The sequence below is a fragment of the Natator depressus genome, chromosome 2 (genome assembly GCF_965152275.1).
Source record: "Natator depressus isolate rNatDep1 chromosome 2, rNatDep2.hap1, whole genome shotgun sequence".
NCBI lineage: Eukaryota > Metazoa > Chordata > Testudines > Cheloniidae > Natator > Natator depressus.
This window is the reverse complement of record NC_134235.1, coordinates 231,908,456-231,929,479: the sequence shown is the minus strand read 5'-3', so window position 1 is coordinate 231,929,479 and position 21,024 is coordinate 231,908,456. Positions and strand designations below refer to the sequence as shown.

Below are 21,024 nucleotides of genomic sequence, written 5' to 3'. Positions count from 1 at the left end.
CACTCTCCTGCTGGTAATAGCTTATCTAAAGTGATCACTCTCCTTACAATGTGTATGATAATCAAGTTGGGCCATTTCCAGCACAAATCCAGGTTTTCTTCCCACCCCCCCTCCACAAACCCACTCTCCTGTTGGTAATAGCTTATCTAAAGTAATCACTCTCCTTACAATGTGTATGTTAATCAAGGTGGGCCATTTCCAGCACAAATCCAGGTTTTCTCTCCCCCCCCTTTTTTTCCCCACACACACAAACCCACTCTCCTGTTGGTAATAGCTTATCGAAAGTGCTCACTCTCCTTACAATATGTATGATAATCAAGGTGGGCCATTTCCAGCACAAATCCAGGGTTTAACAAGAACGTCTGAGGAATGGGGGGGGGGGGTTGTAGGTAGGAAAAAACAAGGGGAAATAGGTTACCTTGCATAATGATTTAGCCACTCCCAGTCTCTATTCAAGCCTAAGTTAATTGTATCCAATTTGCAAATGAATTCCAATTCAACAGTCTCTTGCTGGAGTCTGGTTTTGAAGTTCTTCTGTTGTAATATCGCAACTTTCATGTCTGTAATCACGTGACCAGAGAGATTGAAGTGTTCTCCGACTGGTTTATGAATGTTATAATTCTTGACATCTGATTTGTGTCCACACAAATCAGATGTCAAGAATTATAATATATATATATAACAAACAGAAAGTTAAAGGGAGACTTGATTACAGTCTATTAGTATCTACATGGGGAACAGATATTTAATAATGGGCTCTTCAGTCTAACAGAGAAAGATATAATATGATCCATAACAACATAAGAATGGCCGTACTGGGTCAGACCAAAGGTCCATCTAGCCCAGTATCCTCTCTTCTGACAGTGATCAATACCAGGTGCCCCAGAGGGAATGAACAGAACAGGTAATCATCAAGTGATCCATGCTCTGTTGCCCATTCCCAGCTTCTGGCAAACAGAGGTTAGGAACACCATCCCTGGCTAATAGTCATTGATGGACCTATCCTCCATGAACTTATCTAGTTCTCTTTTCAAACCTGTTATAATCTTGGCCTTCACAACATCCTCTGGCAAGGAGTTCCACAGGTTGACTCTGCGTTGTGTGAAAAAATACTTCCTTTTGTTTGATTTAAACCTGCTGCCTATTAATTTCATTTGGTGACCCCCCTAGTTCTTGTGTTACGAGAAAGAGTAAATAACACTTCCTTATTTGCTTTCTCCACACCAGCCATGATTTTATAGACCTCAATCGTATTTCCCCCCCTTAGTCGTCTCTTTTCCAAGCTGAAAAGTCCCAGTCTTATCTCTCCTCATGTGGAAGCCATTCCATACCCTTAATCATTTTTGTTGCCCTTTTCTGAACCTTTTCTAATTCCAGTATGTCTTTTTTGAGATGGGGCGACTGCATCTGCATGCAGTATTCAAGATATGAGCGTACCATGGATTTATATAGCAGCAATATGATATTTTCTGTCTTACTGTCTATCCCTTTCCCAATGATTCCCAACATTCTGTTCGCTTTTTTGACTGCCTCTGCAAATTGAGTGGATGTTTTCAGAGAACTATCCACAATGACTCCAAGATCTCCTTCTTGAGTGGTAACAGCTAATTTATACCCCCATCATTTTATATGTATAATTGGCATTATGTTTTCCAGTGTGCATTACTTTGTATTTATCAACATTGAATTTCATCTGTCATTTTATTGCCCAATCACTCAGTTTTGTGATGGCTGGAAGTTGAAGCTAGACAAATTTTTAACAATGAGCGTAATTAACTACTGGAACAACTTACCAAGAGTCGTGCTGGATTCTCTATTACTGACCATTTTAAAATCAAGATTGGATTTAAAAAAAAAAAGTGCTGTTGGAATTATTTTGGGGAAGTTCTATGGCCTGTGTTATACAGGAAGCCAGACCAGATGATCACAGTGGCCCTTTCTGGCCTTGGAATCTGTGGATGAATTGAAGTGTTGATTTTTTTCAAATCTGATCAATTAATGTGATTTATAAACACTGGATTAATATTAACACCATCAATGCAATGCTATGTTATGCTCATGGAACAGTTCATAAGATTGGCGAGGGGGGGGGAGGGGATGGGCGGACATGGTATTTACCATAAAATAAAGCATTTTAATAAAGTGGGTTTAACGTGAAGCAAATGCTCTCCAGCAACCACACAACAAAAACACTAACCCAGCCAAAATGCCAGCTCTGTCCACATATTTATTCAAGTGACACCATCATAGGACCTAATCACATGAGCCACACCATCAGGGGCTCGTTCACCTGCACATCTGCCAACGTGATATATGCCATCATGTGCCAGCAATGCCCCTCTGCCATGTACATTGGCCAAACCGGACAGTCTCTGCGCAAAAGAATAAACGGACACAAATCTGACATCAGGAATCATAACATTCAAAAACCAGTAGGAAAACACTTCAACCGCTCTGGCCATTCAGTAAAAGATTTAAGGGTGGCAATTTTGCAACAGAAAAGCTTAAAAACAGACTCCAAGGAGAAACTGCTGAGCTTGAATTAATATGCAAACTAGATACCATGAACATGGGTTTGAATAGAGACTGGGAGTGGCTGGATCATTACACAGATTAAATCTGTTTCCCTAAGTTAAGTATTCTCACGCCTTCTTGTCAACTGTCTAAATGGGCCATCTTGATTATCACTACAAAAGTTTTTTTCTTCTGCTGATAATAGTTCATCTTAACTAATTAGCCTCTCACAGTTTGTATGGCAACTTCCAACTTACCTGTATGTGTATATATATCTTCTTACTATATAATCTGTTCTATGCATCCGATGAAGTGAGCTGTAGCCCACAAAAGCTTATGCTCTAATAAATTTGTTAGTCTCTTAAGGTGCCACACGTACTCCTGTTCTTTTTTCAGATACTCAACTGATTGATGAACATGCAATCATCTGCACAAGATTTTTCTCCCCACAAAATTGATATTTTTCATCAAGCAACTTTGTGTCTCCAAAGTTTTGCTTTTCAGTTGCTCATCAAAACTTGAGGGAAGGGGATCACTTTCAAGTGAAACTTAGTGATTGCAAAATTTCAAGTGGAAGTGAGACCATCTTTGAAATGTGTTTTTTTTTTATGTTCGCCAAAGAAGAAGAATATGACAAAAATACTTTGTATGTGTGTCTTTGTCTATATATCCGTGAGTTGGTGATATAGTTTACATGACAGCATGTTACAAAGGTTTTACAGGTATGAGTTTGGAATGGTCACATTAGTCATAAGTGAGTGAGTTACACTGGTAATAAAAACCTTTATACCACACCATTAAGCATTTTGTCTCATTTATACCTAATTTTATAGAAAAACTATTACTTGATGCTTGAGAGGAAGTAAAAATTGAATTAAAAACTCATAATCCACCTAGTCTATTGTGCAAGGCTGTAGATGGGGAGAAAGAGGAATTCCTTTCTGGCCACCAGAGGCAATCAGCTCCTAAAATATGAAACATAATTTTCCATTATATTACTATCATACCTTACATACTGTAGCTGGAAATGTTGTTAATGATCATAACATTATTTGGCTCTCTGATAAATCCAGTTACTAAACATCATTTGCCTTGATAGTCCCCTGTGCCAATGAATTCCACAAATTCCTTTTATGATGAATTGTGGCAGAGGGAACGGGTTTGTTCTAAATTGCTGCTCATTTAATTTTTCAACAGCCTCTTTGTTCCCCCTTTAGTTAACTTTTCCATTAGTAAATAAAATTGATAATCTGTTATTTATGTCCAATCAGGTTTTCTTGTACTTGCTTTAGGCTCAATCCTGTGACATGCTGAGTGCAGCCTTCAAGATGCTGAGCACACTCAACTCCTTTGGAAACCTGTATAAGATAAGAGCACTCTGCACCGCACAGGATCGGGCCCTTTATATTTTTCCTAAAACTGGTTTGTTTTTTAAAAAAAGCTTTTTGTGTGTGTGTTTGTTTATTTATTTATTTTTATGAAACCACAGACACGACTAGAGCAAGAAGAGGCCAAGAAAGTGATGGTGTCGAGTACATTTTCATTTCCAAGCACTTGTTTGAGACAGATGTACAGAATAACAAGTATGTTGAAACTAACTAGAGCCACAGTCAAACAATGGTTTCATTGTGAAGTTTTTGTAGTTTGTTCTTTTATGTAGTAATTTAAAATGGGTATAGTCTGCACTGATTTTAAAACATGTTAAAGTATAATGTCTAAACAGTCAGCACTGCAATTTCTGCAGATTGTTGAAACAAAATAAAAGTAATGTGAACAGAACGTAAACAGTTTTAAACCACCTAATACTTTAAATGTCTGTCCAATGAGCTAAAAATAGAGAGTTTTTGGGGGGGTTGTTGAAGGTGGAGGCCCCTTTTAAATTGGCATTATTTGTCTTACTAATTGATCATTGCAGCATCAGGAAAGGGGCCCTGTCAGTGCTGTATTTCAAATGTGTGTTTCAATTAATGGTTTTGTATAGTTATATTCCCTTCCAGTACAGTCATTTCCTGTTCAAAAGAACAGGAATCTGGAGAACTAGAGAGAAGCTCCTCCCCTCAAGCACTTCAAAAATTAAAATAAAATAAAGACAATGGTAGCATCATGCTCTCCAGCAACCTGTAAAATATTTTAAGTTTAAATCCTGCCCTAAGTATTTCAGAGGGCAAAGTATAGTAGACACAAAGCTGTAGGTTTGATTGAAACTTCAAAACGTGCTTTGCTTTTTCTCAAATTGTATTTATATTTTTATAGCACATAACCAGCCGCCTTGGTTCTATTAGTGCCATAACTGCTCCACCTATTCAGAGACAGAGAATTCAGATATACTATAGCATGCAATGAAATTTCAGTAGTTTCTATTGTTTAGATTATCCGCTTTTTTATTGCATTACATTAGTTCTGAAAAAGAGGTGATGGAAAACATTAGTGTGCTGTTGGACTATAGTACTTTTGCTCTTTAACTGTAATATAAGCAAGTGTTACTGATTTGAAAATGGTAAAATAGAAGGGGTTTTTTTAGGTTGACATGATGAAGTACCTGGCAGCATTTCATTTTATAAAACATGGTAAAAATCACATGTGGAGTAAAAATATTTCTGCTCATGAATTAAATCTTATTAACCAAATTGATAATTATTTGCTAAAGAAAAGGGAATGATTCTGATTTTTTTTTCACTCTCTACCACAGATTTATTGAATATGGTGAATATAAAAACAACTACTACGGTACAAGCATAGACTCTGTTCGCTCTGTTCTAACTAAAAACAAAGTTTGTTTGTTGGATGTGCAGCCTCATGTAAGTAAGCACCTCTCTTGGCATGATGTAATTTACTGCATTCCATGTTAGGATTCCGGAAGAAGACTGTTAATAGAGCATTCCATTTTATTCCATGTTCAATTTATATTCCATACAATATCTGGGTATACTTATTGTACAGAGCAATCCTAAAGGAAGATTTCAACACAGATTGGATGGTATTTAATGCAAAAACTAACTGCACTGAAAGCTTACACTAACATGAAGATTTAATTACTCACAGAATGTTCCAACATTTGTATTCAGTGTTCTACTGCTCTGGGTTAGAATTTGTCTGAAAAACTTGATATTTAAATGCAAAATATTCTTGAGAAAGAGCCCAGTCCTGCAGCCTTTACTCACATGAGCAATCCTTTGATTTCAAGAAGACTGTTCATGTAAAGGGTTTTAGGACAGGCCATAATGTGAAGAATACATTAAATATACAGTATGCTGAATAACAGATAAATAGAGCAGTATTCTGTAGAGGGAAGGGGCTGCTGTCATCATTTGTTTCTATTTTGTGTGCATGTTGTTCTTCCTATTAACCCCCACCCCCACCCCCACTATTCATTATTGCCTGGGTGCAACTTTAACTTGTGCATTTGAACATTTAAATAAAGTTTGAATGAAATAAATGTATAAAAATATGATTTGAAATAAATTGTTCAGAACAGATTTTTCCATTTCTTTTGTGTTCACCTTTGACTTGTTTGAGTATTGTTCAAATATTCTGTAGTGCAACACAAAATTCAGGAGCCAGAAAAATGATTTTCGATGTTAAATGGAAACAGTTGAAGTCTTCCACTTTTCCTGACTTACCCAGTGCACAAGTGCCTGCATGATGAAGCACTCAAGCTGTTGGTTTAAAGAGGGTTCTGTAGGTAATTGGACATGATTATTCCCTGTCTAAATAGCATTTACTGTAAATGTTCAGTGGCGTCAATGGCAAAAGTTTATTCACATTAATCAAAATATTATGTCATGTTCCTTATTAGAAAATTGGCGAAAAGAGGCTTTCTGTAGGAAAAGGGACTGGCACAGATGTATGCTGGTTGAATAATGGCTTTAGGAAACTGATGTCACAGAGTCAAAAACCTAGATCAATAATAGTTTTGATGGGTAACAGCAAAAAGTGTGCAATTTTGGGTTTACTTGCTGAATTGTTGCTATGTGTACAACATTGCACTTACTGTGAAAACTGCATTAGCTAATATTAACAATTTTTAAATGATCAAAAGGAAATTTTGATCTAGTAGTGTATGGTAAATTATTGTGAACAATTGGCTTTTTTCTGGCTATTAAAATGAGAGAATGTCATTGTCTTCTGATTAGAAAGATCTCAGTTGGAAATACAATACCAAATTCAAATAACTCATTTTAAGCTTAGGGACATGTGCATTTGGCATTTTGGGGTTTCGACCCTATATTGTACAACTAGCTGCTCCTGCAGCTACTGCTAGGATTGCAGGAGGAGGAAGATACTTGATACTGTGGCTGCAAGTTATCTGACAGCAACTTGTTACTGGCCAGCAAGAGCTACATGGAGAACTATGTTTTAGTTCTTTGAGTATGTCCCCCTGTGTGTGCTCCACTGTAGGATGTTCAAGCGTCTATGTGCTCTCGATCAGAGACTGAAAAGTAGTATCCACGGGCCCGCACCTGTGCAGAGTACCACCCTGTACTTTGAACAAGGTTATGTGGCTTGAGACGAAGCTGTCAGCTGCATTTAGCTTCCCAGCTTTCATCTTGTGACTCCTTTTTACCCTAGTTTCATATTTACTTTATTGTATTTTTTCTTTATTTTTAGTCCATTTACTTTATTTTGCACTCTAGTGCTTGTAAGGGGAGGGAGCGGCTTTCTTCCCTCTTCTTTTCTTAGATCTTTCATTTGTGCTGGAGCACACCTTATGTCCAAAATCCTGGAGTTTAAGCACTCTTAGATATGCCACAGGTCCTTTCCCCACAGTGTTGGTCACTCCAGTTATCTGTGAGGTTTGGGGCACTCCCACAACCCTTTTAAATGCACGGTTTGCCTGGATTTCAAAGGCAGATCCAAAAAAAGACAGGGAGACTAGACTTAAGCTGCTATTGATGGAATGTGCTCTAGCTCCAGCAGAGTTCGCTTCATCACTCTTTCCCCCTCTCCCTCACTCCCAGTTACATCAGCCTCTACATCACAGGCCACCTTAGTCCACATTAATGCCTCATCTGTGGCCTCGGAGAATAAAACTCTAAAGAAGAGGAAACATACCTCTCCAAGCAGGGAAGTGAAGAAGCAGGGTAGATCTCCCCGTAAAACCCAGTCTTGGGAGATTCTTGTTCCTCTAAAGGTACCATAAAGGCTCCAACTGAGTTCAGTACTGAGGCATTGGTACCATGGAAGAAGCCATGCTCAGACAACATACCTACCACCAGAGCAACTACTGTGGTGGCACTCCGATACCTTGTGGCTCCGCATTACTCACAGGGCTACCATCCATTTCCTGGAACCCGCATCTCACCATATGTCTGAGGTGGGACATGACCCTACAATCACCACAGTCCTGCAACAGCTTCCATCTCACCGGTTGGCATTTCCCCTTCTGGTACAACACAAATCTCATCTAAAGGCGATTAGAGCCCTCTACCTCCTTCCAGGTTCCTTTCTTCAGAGGGTTTCAATCTCTGATGAACCTGAGCTTTCAATACTGAGATCTACTGGAGCCACCTGCCCAGTGTTGTCCTGACAGCCGCAAGTTGAGACTTGCTTAAGTCTCCAGCCTTCAGTACCGGTTAGGGCATTGGGTACTCTCTCTCTCTCTCCCTCTTTCTTTCTCTCAGTTCAAGAGAGGACTCATTGGACTTGGAGATATCAGTAAAATGATCCATCCCAGTATTGTGCTACCATACTCCATGAGTCTCTTTCATAAATCCTAGGGAATCTGCCAAACATTGTAGGCCCAGAGACTATAATTATCATTGCGGTCCATTCCCTTATTCTCCTTTCCAGTAAAGTTACTGAGACCCATGGGTCAGTAAAGCAACCTATTCTATCAGATATCTAAGAAAAAGCACCAGTATCCACCGGTACCATACCAGCTATCAACACCTGCAGACTGACTAGTACCACACACTGCAGTACCAAGCACCTCAGAACCTCACACTTCTCCAGTACCAGACTATATACAGAAGGAGCAGTAGTCTCAGGCCAAGAAGATCTTGCTTCCCTCTGTCCTCTTCATCTCCAGATAACACAATAATGCCACCATGACTTTCCTACACTGATGATTTCAGAACCATCAGTGAGGTGTTATCTTCTGCACATTCCCTGTGGCAAACACCTGCCACAATCCCACCAAGCTGTAAGCAGGCAGATAAATACTATATCCCCTGAAAGGAATGAAACACTTTGTTTCCCATCCCAGCCCCAATTCCCTGATGATTGATGCAGCCAATGAGAGGGAGCTGTCAAGCTCATTCTAGGCCTTCTCCATCTGACAAGTAATCCAAGTGGTTGGACTTGGTGGGAAGGAAGAGCTACTCATCAGCCACTCTCCAATTTTATATCGCCAACTACCAGGCCTTGATGGCAAAATACAATCTTAACACATACTCCAAATATATACATTTTATTGAGCACTTGTCACAAGACCAGAAAGATCATTTTCAGTCTATCATCGCTGAAGGACAGTTGGTTGCAAAAACCTCCCTACAAGCTACTCTAGATGCTGCTGACACAGCCTCCGTAAGTCCGTGCCACAGTGGTGGTCATCAGAAAAGCATATTGGCTCCAGTTCTCAGGTCTTCCAGAAGTTCAAAATACCATGGAAGATCTCCAGTTCAAAGAGCCTAAGCTCTTCAGTGAAAATATGGACTCCTCTCTCCAGATGCTCAAACATTCCAGATCAGCATTGTGATCAGTGGGGATTTATGTGCCTGCAACAAAAAAGTGCTTTATTAGATCCCAAACCACTCAAGCTTGAGACCATTCCAGTACCAACAGCATACTTTCCCTAAGCCTCAGGAGCCCTTCCAGAGAAAACCCAAACCACAAAAAAACAGGCCAAGCACCCATACTTTTACTCTATCAGCTCCTGCTTCTAAGAGTCACTTTTGATACCTTGGTCAAGGGCATCAAGCAACCCATTCCACTCCGAAATAGCTGTTGTGCAACTACCCCCTCTTTAGAGATTGTCTGTCCCGCTACTTAGCCTGGGAATTTCTTACCTCAGACAAATGGATATTAGAGAATGTCAAAGTGGGTTACTCTATCCACTTCCTTTCCATCCCTCCTTCCCAACTCTCTCCCCATCCTCCTTCATGGACCCTTCTCACTTCCTTAGGAGGAACTCCTAAGTCAAGAAGTTCATTCTCTTCTCCTGTGAGCAATAAAACTGGTTCCACCAGAGTTCATCGGAAAAAGGTTCTTTTCCAATTACATCCTTGTTCTCAAGAAAGATGAAGGGTGGAGACCAACCGTTGAGCTCAGGATCTTGAACATTTGCGTCCTAGCATACCACTTCAGAATGGTGACACTAGCTACCATAGTCCCATCCTTAGATCCAGGAGACTGGTTCATGTCCCTTGACGTAGAGGATGCTTACTGTCATGTAGCTATTCACCCATGCCACAAGCACTTCCTACGTTTTGTAATGGGGTGGATCACTATCATTATTGAGTTCTCCCCTTTAGACTCTCTGTGGCCCCAAGGGCGTTCACAACGATTCTCTCAGTGGTAGTGACTTGGTTCTGCCAGAGGGGAATATCAGCACTCCCATACTTGGACAGCTGGCTTCTCAGAGGCCAATCACCCAAAGAGGTCCAGTCGGCAATGTCTAGATCATTAACACTATTCCAATCTTTGGGCCCTTGTATCAGCCACAAGAAATCCATGCTAACTTCAGGACAGAGAATAGACTTTATAGAAGCTACTCTACACTCCAAACAGCAAGGGCTTATCTTCCCAAAGAGAGATTCTCCACCCTATCCCATCTAATCTGAACATTACAGTTCAGCCCACAAATAACCTAAGGATTTGCCTACAGATGTTGGGCCACATGTCGGACACCACATATGTGATTTCCCATGCAAGGGTGCACCTCAGATGCCTCCAGACATGACTAAAAGTGTGTATACCCCCAAACAGACAATCTTCTCCAGACACGTCACAGTGCCTCGGAAGGTGTTAGTCTCTCTTATATGATGGAAAGATACATGGAAGATCTCTGTCTGAACCCCATTTATACATCCAGCATCTTTGAAGACCCTCACAAGAGATGTGTCTGTTATGGTGGGAAGCTCACCTACAGGGAGACAAAGCGCAGGGCAAATGGTCAGCAGAGGAATTGGCACTACATATCAATATCGTGAGGCTAAGAACAGTAGATATGCTTGCCAACATTTCTTCCAGGCCATATGAGGTCACCCAATCAGAGTAATGCTGGACAACAGGGCAGAGATGTATTACATCAACCACCAGGGTTCAGCAAAATCCCAGTCCTTATGTGCACTGTCACTAAATTGTGGAACTGGTGCATTTCTCATTGGATAGAAATCAGCAGTCTATCTGCCAGGCCTCCACAATGTAACTGCAAACTCCTTAAGCAGACACTTTTGCCAAAATCATAAATGGGAGCTCAAAAACTCTTGTCTTCCAGAGCATCTGCCTGACCTGAGGTATATCAGGGTAGACTTCTTCGCCAACACACACAATGCAAAATGTTTTCTATTCTGCTTCAAGGGAGGTTATGGTCACAACTCTCCTAAGGATGCCCTGATAACATCATGTCCCCATACACTTCTTTATGCTTACCCACCTATACCACTAGCCCTAAAGACCTCCCTCAAGCTGTGCTGAGAAGGAGCTATCATCATAGCACCTGCTTGGCCAAGACAGGTGTAGTGCTCAAACCTCATCCACCTCTCAGAGTTAACACCCTTCAGGCTTCCTATCATGAAGGACCTCTTGACATAGAACTCAGAGACCTTCATCCTTCCCAACTCCTTCTCCCTGAATCTGAGAGCATGGCTCCTCAGTGGCTCCCAGCATGGAGTTAACCTTTTCACGTAGATTTCAGTCAGTTCTCTTATCCAGTAGAAAGCCCAGTACTCTCAAGACTTATCTCCAAAAGTGGAAACACTTCCAGTCCTGCTGCTCCCTCCCATCTTTTCAAGCTTTGGAAGTTCCATTTTCCAAGACCTTGGATTACCTATTGGAATTAAAAACGGAGGGTCTCTAATGAGCTTTTTTCAGGGTACATCTGACCATTCACTCATCCACGGCTTTTCAGTCTCTGCCCACTCTACAGCTGTCAGATCTTTCTCAAGGGTCTATACAACCTCTTTCCTCTCGTTTGATACCTGGCTCCCCAATGGGACCTCAGACTGGTGCTAATCATCCTAAGGAAACACCCCTTTGAACCTGCTCCCTCCAGACTTTGTTCCTAATTGCCATCACCTTAGCAAGATGAATGGGGAAGCTGGGAGCCCTCATGACTGACCTTACATACACCACCTTTTACATAGACAGAGTTATACTAAGTCCCCTCCTCAGAATATAACATAACTAGGCTATTGACCCGCTAGTGTTCTACCCAAAACCTCATGCCTCCACAGAGGAATCAAGTCTTCATTCACTGGAAGTCAGAAGGGCCCTTACCTTCTATCTGGATAGGATTAAAATCTTCTGGACCTCTCCCAGGCTATTTGTATTGTTTGCAGAAAGGATGAAGGGCCAACTGATTTCCACACAAAGGTTGTCTAAGTGGGTTTCAGGTTGCATCTTGACCTGCTATGAAAATGCAGGTGTGGAGGGATGGTGTCCCTAGCCTCTGTTTGCCAGAAGCTGGAAATGGGTAACGAGGAATGGATCACTTGATGATTTTCTGCTCATTTCCTCTGGGGCACCTGGCATTTGCAACTCTTGGAAGACAGGATACTGGGCTAGATGAACCTTTGGTCAGACCCAGTATGGCCATTCTTATGCAGCCCCCTCACAGAATAACAGCACATTTGACTAGACCTCAGTTCATATCTCTAGGTCTACTGAGGGACACTCCCATCACAGAAATCAGCAGGACTGCTACATGGTCTTCTATACATACATTTGCCAAGCATTATACCATCTGACCAGCTTGCAGAGGTGACACCATCTTTAGTGATTCAGTCCTTCAAACTTTCCTAGACTTTTCACCTCAGCACCCACCTCTTCGATGAGTTACTGTTTGGGAATCTCCTACGATAGAGCACCTATAGGGACAAAACATCTCAAAGAACTCAAGTCACTGTAAGGTAAGTAACATCTCCCTTAATAGGCAAAAATCATTTGATCCTCCTGTGAAGCACAAACAGCAGCACAGAATGAACTTAATGAGTTTTAAAAGTTTGAGGAGAACCAATGGTTGTCCTCTTATCACAGTGCCCTTTTGCTCTTGGGCTGCAGAAAGCCTTTTCTATTATCTTTGGAATGTGGCAGTAGGAAGTTTTACACTTCCTAGAATTAGCTATTAAATAATCTGTTACTCCTCCCTCGTGCATCAACTAAAAATCCTTTCGTTCAACTTAATTTTTCTCATTACTAATACCACCTCTTTGGATGGCCTATAATAGTGCATTGGCTTTACTTCTGCCAGACTGATCAGATTTACCAACACTGACAACTTTCATTGAAATCAAAATATTTCTTGCCATTCAAGTAGCAACAGGCGATGCACAGAATAAATGCTGTTTAAGAAAGTAGGATGCTAATGAATGAAATATATACTTTAAGAGATGCTTTCTAGATTTAGTGTCAGAGCAGAGGCTTCTTTTTTTGTTGCAAACTCCAGTGCAAGGAATGAATTCAAACACTGTTACTGATTAATTATAATTTTTCCCCTTTCCAGACAGTGAAGCATTTAAGAACATTAGAATTTAAACCATTTGTGATATTTATAAAGCCTCCATCACTTGAGTGTTTGAGAGAGACCAGAAAAAATGCCAAGATTATTTCAAGCAAAGATGAAAAAGGGGCTGCAAAACCTTTCACAGTAAGTATGTTTAGAATCCATAAGAAGGAGAAGTAGTCAATAGTTTTTGTAACTGTTTATCTTGAAGATGAGGTCACTGAATACGTTTAGAACTTAATGGAACTTGTGCCTCAAAACATTTAATTAAAACATTTAATTTAAAGAATCCTTATTGAGGTTGCAGGAACAAACCATCCTGATGTGTAGAAAGAATAGTAAATATGGCAGGCGACAAGCCTGGATTAACAGTGAAATCCTTGCTGATCTTAAACACAAAAAAGAAGCTTACAAGAAGTGGAAGACTGGACAAATGACCAGGGAGGAGTATAAAAATATTGCTCAGGCATGCAGGAGTGAAATCAGGAAGGCCAAATCACTCTTGGAGTTGCAGCTAGCAAGGGATGTTAAGAGTAACAAGAAGGGTTTCTTCAGGTATGTTAGCGACAAGAAGAAGGTCAAGGAAAGTGTGGGCCCCTTACTGAATGGAGGAGGCAACCTAGTGAGAGAGGATGTGGAAAAAGCTAATGTACTCAGTGCTTTTTTTTGCCTCTGTCTTCACGAACAAGGTCAGTTCCCAGACTGCTGCGCTGGGCAGCACAGCATGGGGAGGAGGTGACCAGCCCTCTGTGGAGAAAGAAGTGGTTCAGGACTATTTAGAAAAGCCGGACAAGCACAAGTCCATGGGTCCGGATGCACTGCATCCGAGGGTGCTAAAGGAGTTGGCGGATGTGATTGCAGAGCCATTGGCCATTATCTTTGAAAACTCATGGTGATCGGGGGAGGTCCTGGATGACTGGGAAAAGGCAAATATAGTGCCCATCTTTAAAAAAAAGGGAAGGAGGAGGATCCGGGGAACTACAGGCCAGTCAGCCTCACCTCAGTCCCTGGAAAAATCATGGAGCAGGTCCTCAAGGAATCAATTCTGAAGCACTTAGAGGAGAAGAAAGTGATCAGGAACAGTCAGCATGGATTCAGCAAGGGCAAGTCATGCCTGACTAATCTAATTGCCTTCTATGACGAGATAACTGGCTCTGTGGATGAGGGGAAAGCGGTGGATGTGTTATTCCTTGACTTTAGCAAAGCTTTTGATAGAGTCTCCCACAGTATTCTTGCCAGCAAATTAAAGAAGTATGGGCTGGATGAATGGACTATAAGGTGGATAGAAAGCTGGCTAGATAGTCAGACTCAACAGGTAGTGATCAATGGCTCCATGTCTAGTTAGCAGCCGGTATCAAGTGGTGTGCCCCAAGGGTCAGTCCTGGGGCTGGTTTTGTTCAATATATTCATTAATGATCTGGAGGATGGCATGGACTGCACCCTCAGCAAGTCTGCAGATGACACTAAACTGGGAGGAGTGGTAGATACACTGGAGGGTAGGGCTAGGATACAGAGGGACCTAGACAAATTAGAGGATTGGACCAAAAGAAATCTGATGAGGTTCAACAAGGACAAGTGCGGAGTCCTGCACTTAGGATGGAAGAATCCCATGCACCGCTACAGACTAGGGACCGAATGGCTCGGCAGCAGTTCTGCAGAAAAGGACCTAGGGGTTACAGTGGACGAGAAGCTGGATATGAGTCAGCCAGCATGCCCTTGTTGTCAAGAAGGCTAACAGCATTTTGGGCTTTATAAGTAGGGGCATTGCCAGCAGATCGAGGGACATGATCATTCCCCTCTATTCAACATTGGTGAGGCCTCATCTGGAGTACTGTGTCCAATTTTGGGCTCCACACTACAAGAAGGATGTGGAAAAATAGGAAAGAGTCCAGCAGAGGGCAACAAAAATGATTAGGGCACTGGAGCACATGACTTATGAGGAGAGGCTGAGGGAACTGGGATTGTTTAGTCTGCAGAAGAGAAGAATGAGGGGGGATTTGATAGTTGCTTTCAACTATCTGAAAAGGGTTTCCAAAGAGGATGGATCTAGACTGTTCTCAGTGGTAGCAGATGACAGAACAAGGAGCAATGGTCTCAAGTTGCAGTGGTGGAGGTTTAGGTTGGTTGTTAGGAAAAACTTTTTCACTAGGAGGGTGGTGAAGCACTGGAATGGGTTACCTAGGGAGGTGGTGGAATCTCCTTCCTTTGAGGTTTTTAAGGTCAGGCTTGACAAAGCCCTGGCTGGGATGATTTAGTTGGGTATTGGTCCTGCTTTGAGTAGGGGGTTGGACTAGAAGACCTCCTGAGGTCCCTTCCAACCCTGATATTCTATGATTATAAGTGTGTATGTGTACATATTATTTGTGTTTTAGTAAATCGCATGCCCAGTCTCTCTAGTGCCATAAGCCTAGTAGAGTGATTTAATTGTGTGAATCACTTTTGCAGAGCTACACTGGACTTTCTTAGCTTCTTATTTCATTTCATGCTATCAAAACTCAGACAGGCAAAACATTATTTTTTAGAGGAAATAATACTATTGTCTTCAGCATAAATAATACTGTTACAGTGTTAAGAAAAATCAGAAGGATTTTTACTTGGGTAGCGGAACTCTTTTTTTACGAAGGTACATTAGGTTTTCTTTAATTTAGATATTACTGTGACCCAGAAACCTCTTGGTGCTAACTGGCAGAGGGAGTGCATAGCATTTTACAGGGCTCAGATGTATGCATATTAAGTTTACCAAAGGGTGGCATGTGAGATCTCTACCAAGACCCCACTAGTTGTCATAATCATTGTAAAATTTAAGTATGGACAGTGTTTAAGAAATTAGGAATCTGTACTTAAAATTATGTTCTTAAGGTACACGAGTTAAGGCAAGTCACCAAAAAGTGATAAACATGCTCTTGTCAGGTAGAAGGGAAGAGATGAATGCATCTGATGAAGTGAGCTGTAGCTCCCGAAAGCTTATGCTCAAATAAATTTGTTAGTCTCTAAGATGCCACAAGTACTCCTTTTCTTTTTGTGTATTGTCTGCTTCACAGTCTAGGTTTATCTACAGACTGAGCCCAATGCTAATGAAGAGATTGTAAAATTGACAGGCAAGAGGCGCACAGGGAAAAAACAACCAGCAGGGGCATCTGTCTATGAGAAAAGATAACATATTGGAGTGGGGGGTATAAATGGGGGTACAGGGAGACACTCAGGATTTTTTCAACTGAGAAGGCAGTCTGACGGTGTGACTTGTCTCATGAATGGAAGATCATAGCCAAACCTGGCTGTAATATGCTGGTAGGATTTTGGGTGAGCTTTTGTTCTACAAGACATGACAGTAACTAGTTCAATAAGTCTAGGTTCTAGAGTTTGTTCCCAATATTTCTACTTGCTATCATTGGGCTCTCTTCTCTTTGTTAAATATACTTTTGCTTGTTTTCACCGTAAACATATGCAAGTGCTGCATGTTAAGTGGAGCTGTGATCTTAAGGTGTAACGGGTAAGATGGGGGAGGTACTGTTCCTTTGGGAGCAGCAAATCTCTAAATTCTGTGTGTGTCCAGTGGACCAGGGGCTGGACGCTCCAGGGGGATGCTCAGGGGTTGGTGTGTGCCTATCTCTAATCTGCAGAGGGACAACGGAGCCTGGGCAAAATGGGAGTGCTTGTGTTTCCCACGGCCAGTGGAGTCAGGGAGCTGATCCTCAGCAAGCACAGACAAGACTTCCTCACACTAAGGGCAAGTGATAGTGAGATGCCTGACAACGCTGGGGTACCTTGGGAAGAGTCAGAGTTACTATAATTTTTTACTTTTGTTTAGTTAAATAATAATAGAAACAAACAAAACTCTACATGTGTATGTATAGAGAAAAATAGAAAACATATTGAAGGTACATTTGAAAAAGTAAAGCCCATGCTCTGATAAATCCCTTGCTAATAGCAACTTGAGACTTAGGTAATGCAGTTGTTAGTGCAGCATTAATGTAAACAACTAAAAACATTTTTCCACTGGGATTTCTACCACAGAAATTTCTCTTTAATTATCAATTAGTGGCTAATTACACTGCTATAAGGGAAAAGGGGAAAGAATAGCCTTGTCAGGCCAAACCTAGTTGTGAAAATATTCACAGAGAATTAATTTGAAATAATGGTTTCTGAAAAGTTCATGGTCAATGGCACAATTTCCATCTACTTGCTTAACGAAAAATAAACTGAATATATGAAATTAAATAAAACAGTCCATGTAGATTTACATTTGACACTGATGTGAACTGATTCAATTGTACTTTTGACTGACTTCTTATCCTGATTTTCTTAGGAAGAAGATTTTCAAGAAATGATTAAATCTGCACAGATGATGGAAAGCCAGTACGGCCATCTCTTTGACAAAGTTATCGTCAACGATGACCTCACCACAGCTTACAATGAGCTGAAAACAACGTTTGACAAATTGGAAACAGAGACCTTTTGGGTTCCAGTTAGCTGGTTGCATTCATAACACTATAAAGAAGGAATATAAATGATGATAGTTAATAATCTTTTTAATAAAGTGCATGGTTGCCATTGAATTGGTGTGAGGGTTTTCTAACTTTGGCAAACTGACATATAGTTAAGGACTTGGTGTAATTGGAATGCAAGTCATCTTTTTCTGTATCTTAATCCTATTCAGAATTCGGGGAGAATAAGATCACATGGAATCAGATGCAATATACTGAGCTACTAGTGCACCCAAAACTACTAAATGCCTTGTTATCGTTTACATTTTAATCTCCAAGTTGAGTTTTGTTAATGGAGGGTAGCACAGATATTAATACTGAATGCTGTGGTGGTCTCAAACATAGCCACTGCCATATAAAGTTGCACATGAGCACTTGGAGGTTATCAGTACTTTAACTAAGACAGCTTAAGAGAACTAAAACAGGCAAAAATGGCAAATATTTCTTTGGTTAGGATGGACATTAGAGTTTTAACTGGGTTAAGTATCAAGAGGGGTCGTTTTACTTTCCTAAAAGTGTGAGCTTTATCTTATGTGTACAGAGTGATCCTAGTGTTCATTTGTATTTAAGTGTTTCACCAAAAGAGAGAAGCAAAGTATTCAGTGGCTTACTTGTACAACGCGCTGTAAAAGAGCTACAGTCCTCTGCTGTTCCTCTTCTGCTGCGAGTATGCAGGTCTTGAAACTCTTTGCATGCATGCTTTGCGGAACAACAACTTGGGAATATTTATTTGAATAAGGGAAAATGTAGGTTATTTAAATGTATATAATTTAAAAAATCTTTCTTTGTGAGTTAATCTTCTATAAGATCAGAGGTATATTGGTAAGAATAGCTGTGTAGTAGTAAGGGTTTGTGGGTTTTTTGTTTTTTTTTTTTTTTTTTTTTACTTTAAATCAACTTCAAACGTCTCTAGTGTCCTTTAAAATACTTTTAACTTATTAGCAGATAATTATTAGGGGAAACCTTTGACATTTGAGTAAGCAGTTGCAATGAATGAATTGCTTTTATTAAAAAATACATAGCAATATTTCTTTAGAAAAATATGTAACGTCAAAATGCATTGTTTTAGATTTGAAAGCTTTTCATTGAGTTTAAACTTGTAAACTTCACTACAAAGAAAATTATTCACCTTTAACACTGCCCAGATACATTTGAAACCTCAGATAGCTTTCTGTGTAATAGAGTAAGCAAATATATGGTAAATCATGTATATTTAATGTAGGTAACCTTGCATTTTTCTTGATTTACTACTGATATGCAGCAAGTGAGTACACACGTAATGAAAGAGTAAAGCATGTGTATTAATTGTGCGAGTGAATTTGTATTATAGGCACAGTGTGTGGATGAACTTGCTAACTTAGATCATCACATCTGTAGCATTCAAACAGGAAGCAGAGTTATTTTATGTTAGCATAACGAAAAAAGAATTCAGTGAAACTTATTTTTATGAAAGGGTTGAAATAGGATATTAAGTTTTTGAATTTCTCATCAGTTTGATAATTTATGAATAACAAATTACGAGGTGCCTGTAATTAGAAACACCGTCTTCGTAGATTAAATCAACATTCCATGTAAATATTTTAGTTTATATGCTGATAAAGGCATCGGTTCTTGGCAGTTGTATCCTAAATGCATATTTGGCCTTGGGTCATTGAATTTGGTTTAAAATTAGTTGAAACAATTGAAATGCAGGAACAACAAAAAGTAAGAGTTTTTGAATGTTTGTACTGGAATTATTGAAATATATTGTCTCTCACTATTAACACGTATACTGTAGTTGAACAGCCTAATGTAACTTCATACATATCTGTCAGATTTCACTGTTTTTTCTGGTGGCCTTAAGGTTGTTTGTAACATAAATAACATCTCAGTGGTTTAGATTAATTGCATGAAAATCACAGTCAAAGTGTGGGCTGGAGAAATATTCTCTATTTTTTAATTATTCAAAATGTAATTATTTTCACAGGGGAATGTTCTTTAGCAAATCACTGGAGGCCTGCACCTGCAAGATGCTGAGTGCCCTTGGTTTCTTTTGCAGACAGCAATAGCTGAGGGTGCTTTGCACCTCACAGGATCTGATCCTTTTATATCAGGGGAGGGTCAGTCTTGTTAAACAGTATGCTAATACTGCTAGTAAACTGTAGTATATCAGACCTCTATTGTACTAGAGCTTTTAAATAAGGGAACTAGTTTTGCCCTTTGGGAAACAGACCCTGTAATGGTCTGAAAACCCTGTTAGAAACAGAGAGGTTCTGGCTGCCCTGCAGGCTTGGTGGTGGTGGTGTGATGTCCTTTTGAAACAATGTTAAGACTTATTCCCATGTTGGTGGGGTCGAGGAGGGCCTCATGCAATACGCTTACTTTGTTGGGTAATAGACTGAAAGCTCCACAACGCTTTGTTCCTTTTACAGAAAGACTTGCTTTCTGATCTTCTGTGTGGCAAAGGCAATATTTAACACAGGTTGGTCACATACCTATTTCCTAGCAAGAAGTTAATTTAATTGTACTGGTGGTGAGAGAACAAGGACAAATGAAATCATGTATACACACAACAAACAAAAGGAATAAAGTGTGGGGGAATCTTTAAGCTCCTAGAAATAAAGTTTGTAATGAGTTATTAAAAAGGAGAATGGGACAGCCCATTCCAGTAAATCTCTCTTTAAAAACTAGCATTATTGCAGTGTGTTCTCACCAAGAAAAGTAGAGGCTGCCATATATGGTACTAGGTCAAGATAAAAAATGTTTTAGCTTGAGCGTTTTATTAATTGGACAAGAGCGTGCCCATTTTACTGAATTACAAACCCACTTGTTGATAAACTTCCTCCATTACAATAAAAATAATATATTGTGTGTTTCTGACTTGTAAGGTTTTATGGATAAAGGTGACAAAACATGTCTTAAATATGCATATTCAGTTTGTGCTGTTTGGTTTTTAGATAATTGAATGTTTTTACATCCAAGTACAGATATTTTTATTGTGTTTTTGCTGTGTTCCATAGTAAAACAAATGTTAACATTTTATACTATTGTATCCAGCTCTATACTTGAAGTTGCCATCAATTCATACATTGATGTCATGCCTGAAATCTCATTTTACCTTCTTATGCAGAACAATAAATTATTGATATAATCGATCATTGAAGATGGGTTTTTTTTTTAAACCTGAACAGGATAGTTTACTGTGTAACTCATAAGAATGACTTACAGATTTGATAAACGTTTTATCATTTATCTGTTATAGCTCTTCATCCTAAATGCAACCATTAAAACAATAACTTTTAAATGAATACCATGGGAAAAGGACTAAAACCCTTCATTTATCAATGTTGTTGTTGACATTTTCTCTCAATAGACTTTTTCCCC

The 21,024-nt window shown here is 39.9% G+C and overlaps 1 protein-coding gene across 5 annotated transcripts in view; it reads left to right on the top strand.

Moving 5' to 3' along the window:
• Positions 1-20,768, top strand: part of MPP7 (MAGUK p55 scaffold protein 7) — a 344,361-nt gene extending 323,593 nt beyond the window's left edge. For all 5 annotated transcript variants that reach the window (XM_074946145.1, XM_074946146.1, XM_074946143.1 and 2 more), the window contains 4 exons: positions 4,004-4,097; positions 5,204-5,312; positions 13,178-13,321; positions 17,484-20,768. In XM_074946145.1, the coding sequence (XP_074802246.1) occupies positions 4,004-4,097; positions 5,204-5,312; positions 13,178-13,321; positions 17,484-17,663 (527 nt within the window). In that variant the 3' untranslated portion in view covers positions 17,664-20,768. The remainder of the gene's footprint in view (positions 1-4,003; positions 4,098-5,203; positions 5,313-13,177; positions 13,322-17,483) is intronic.
• Positions 20,769-21,024: the final 256 nt, after the last annotated feature.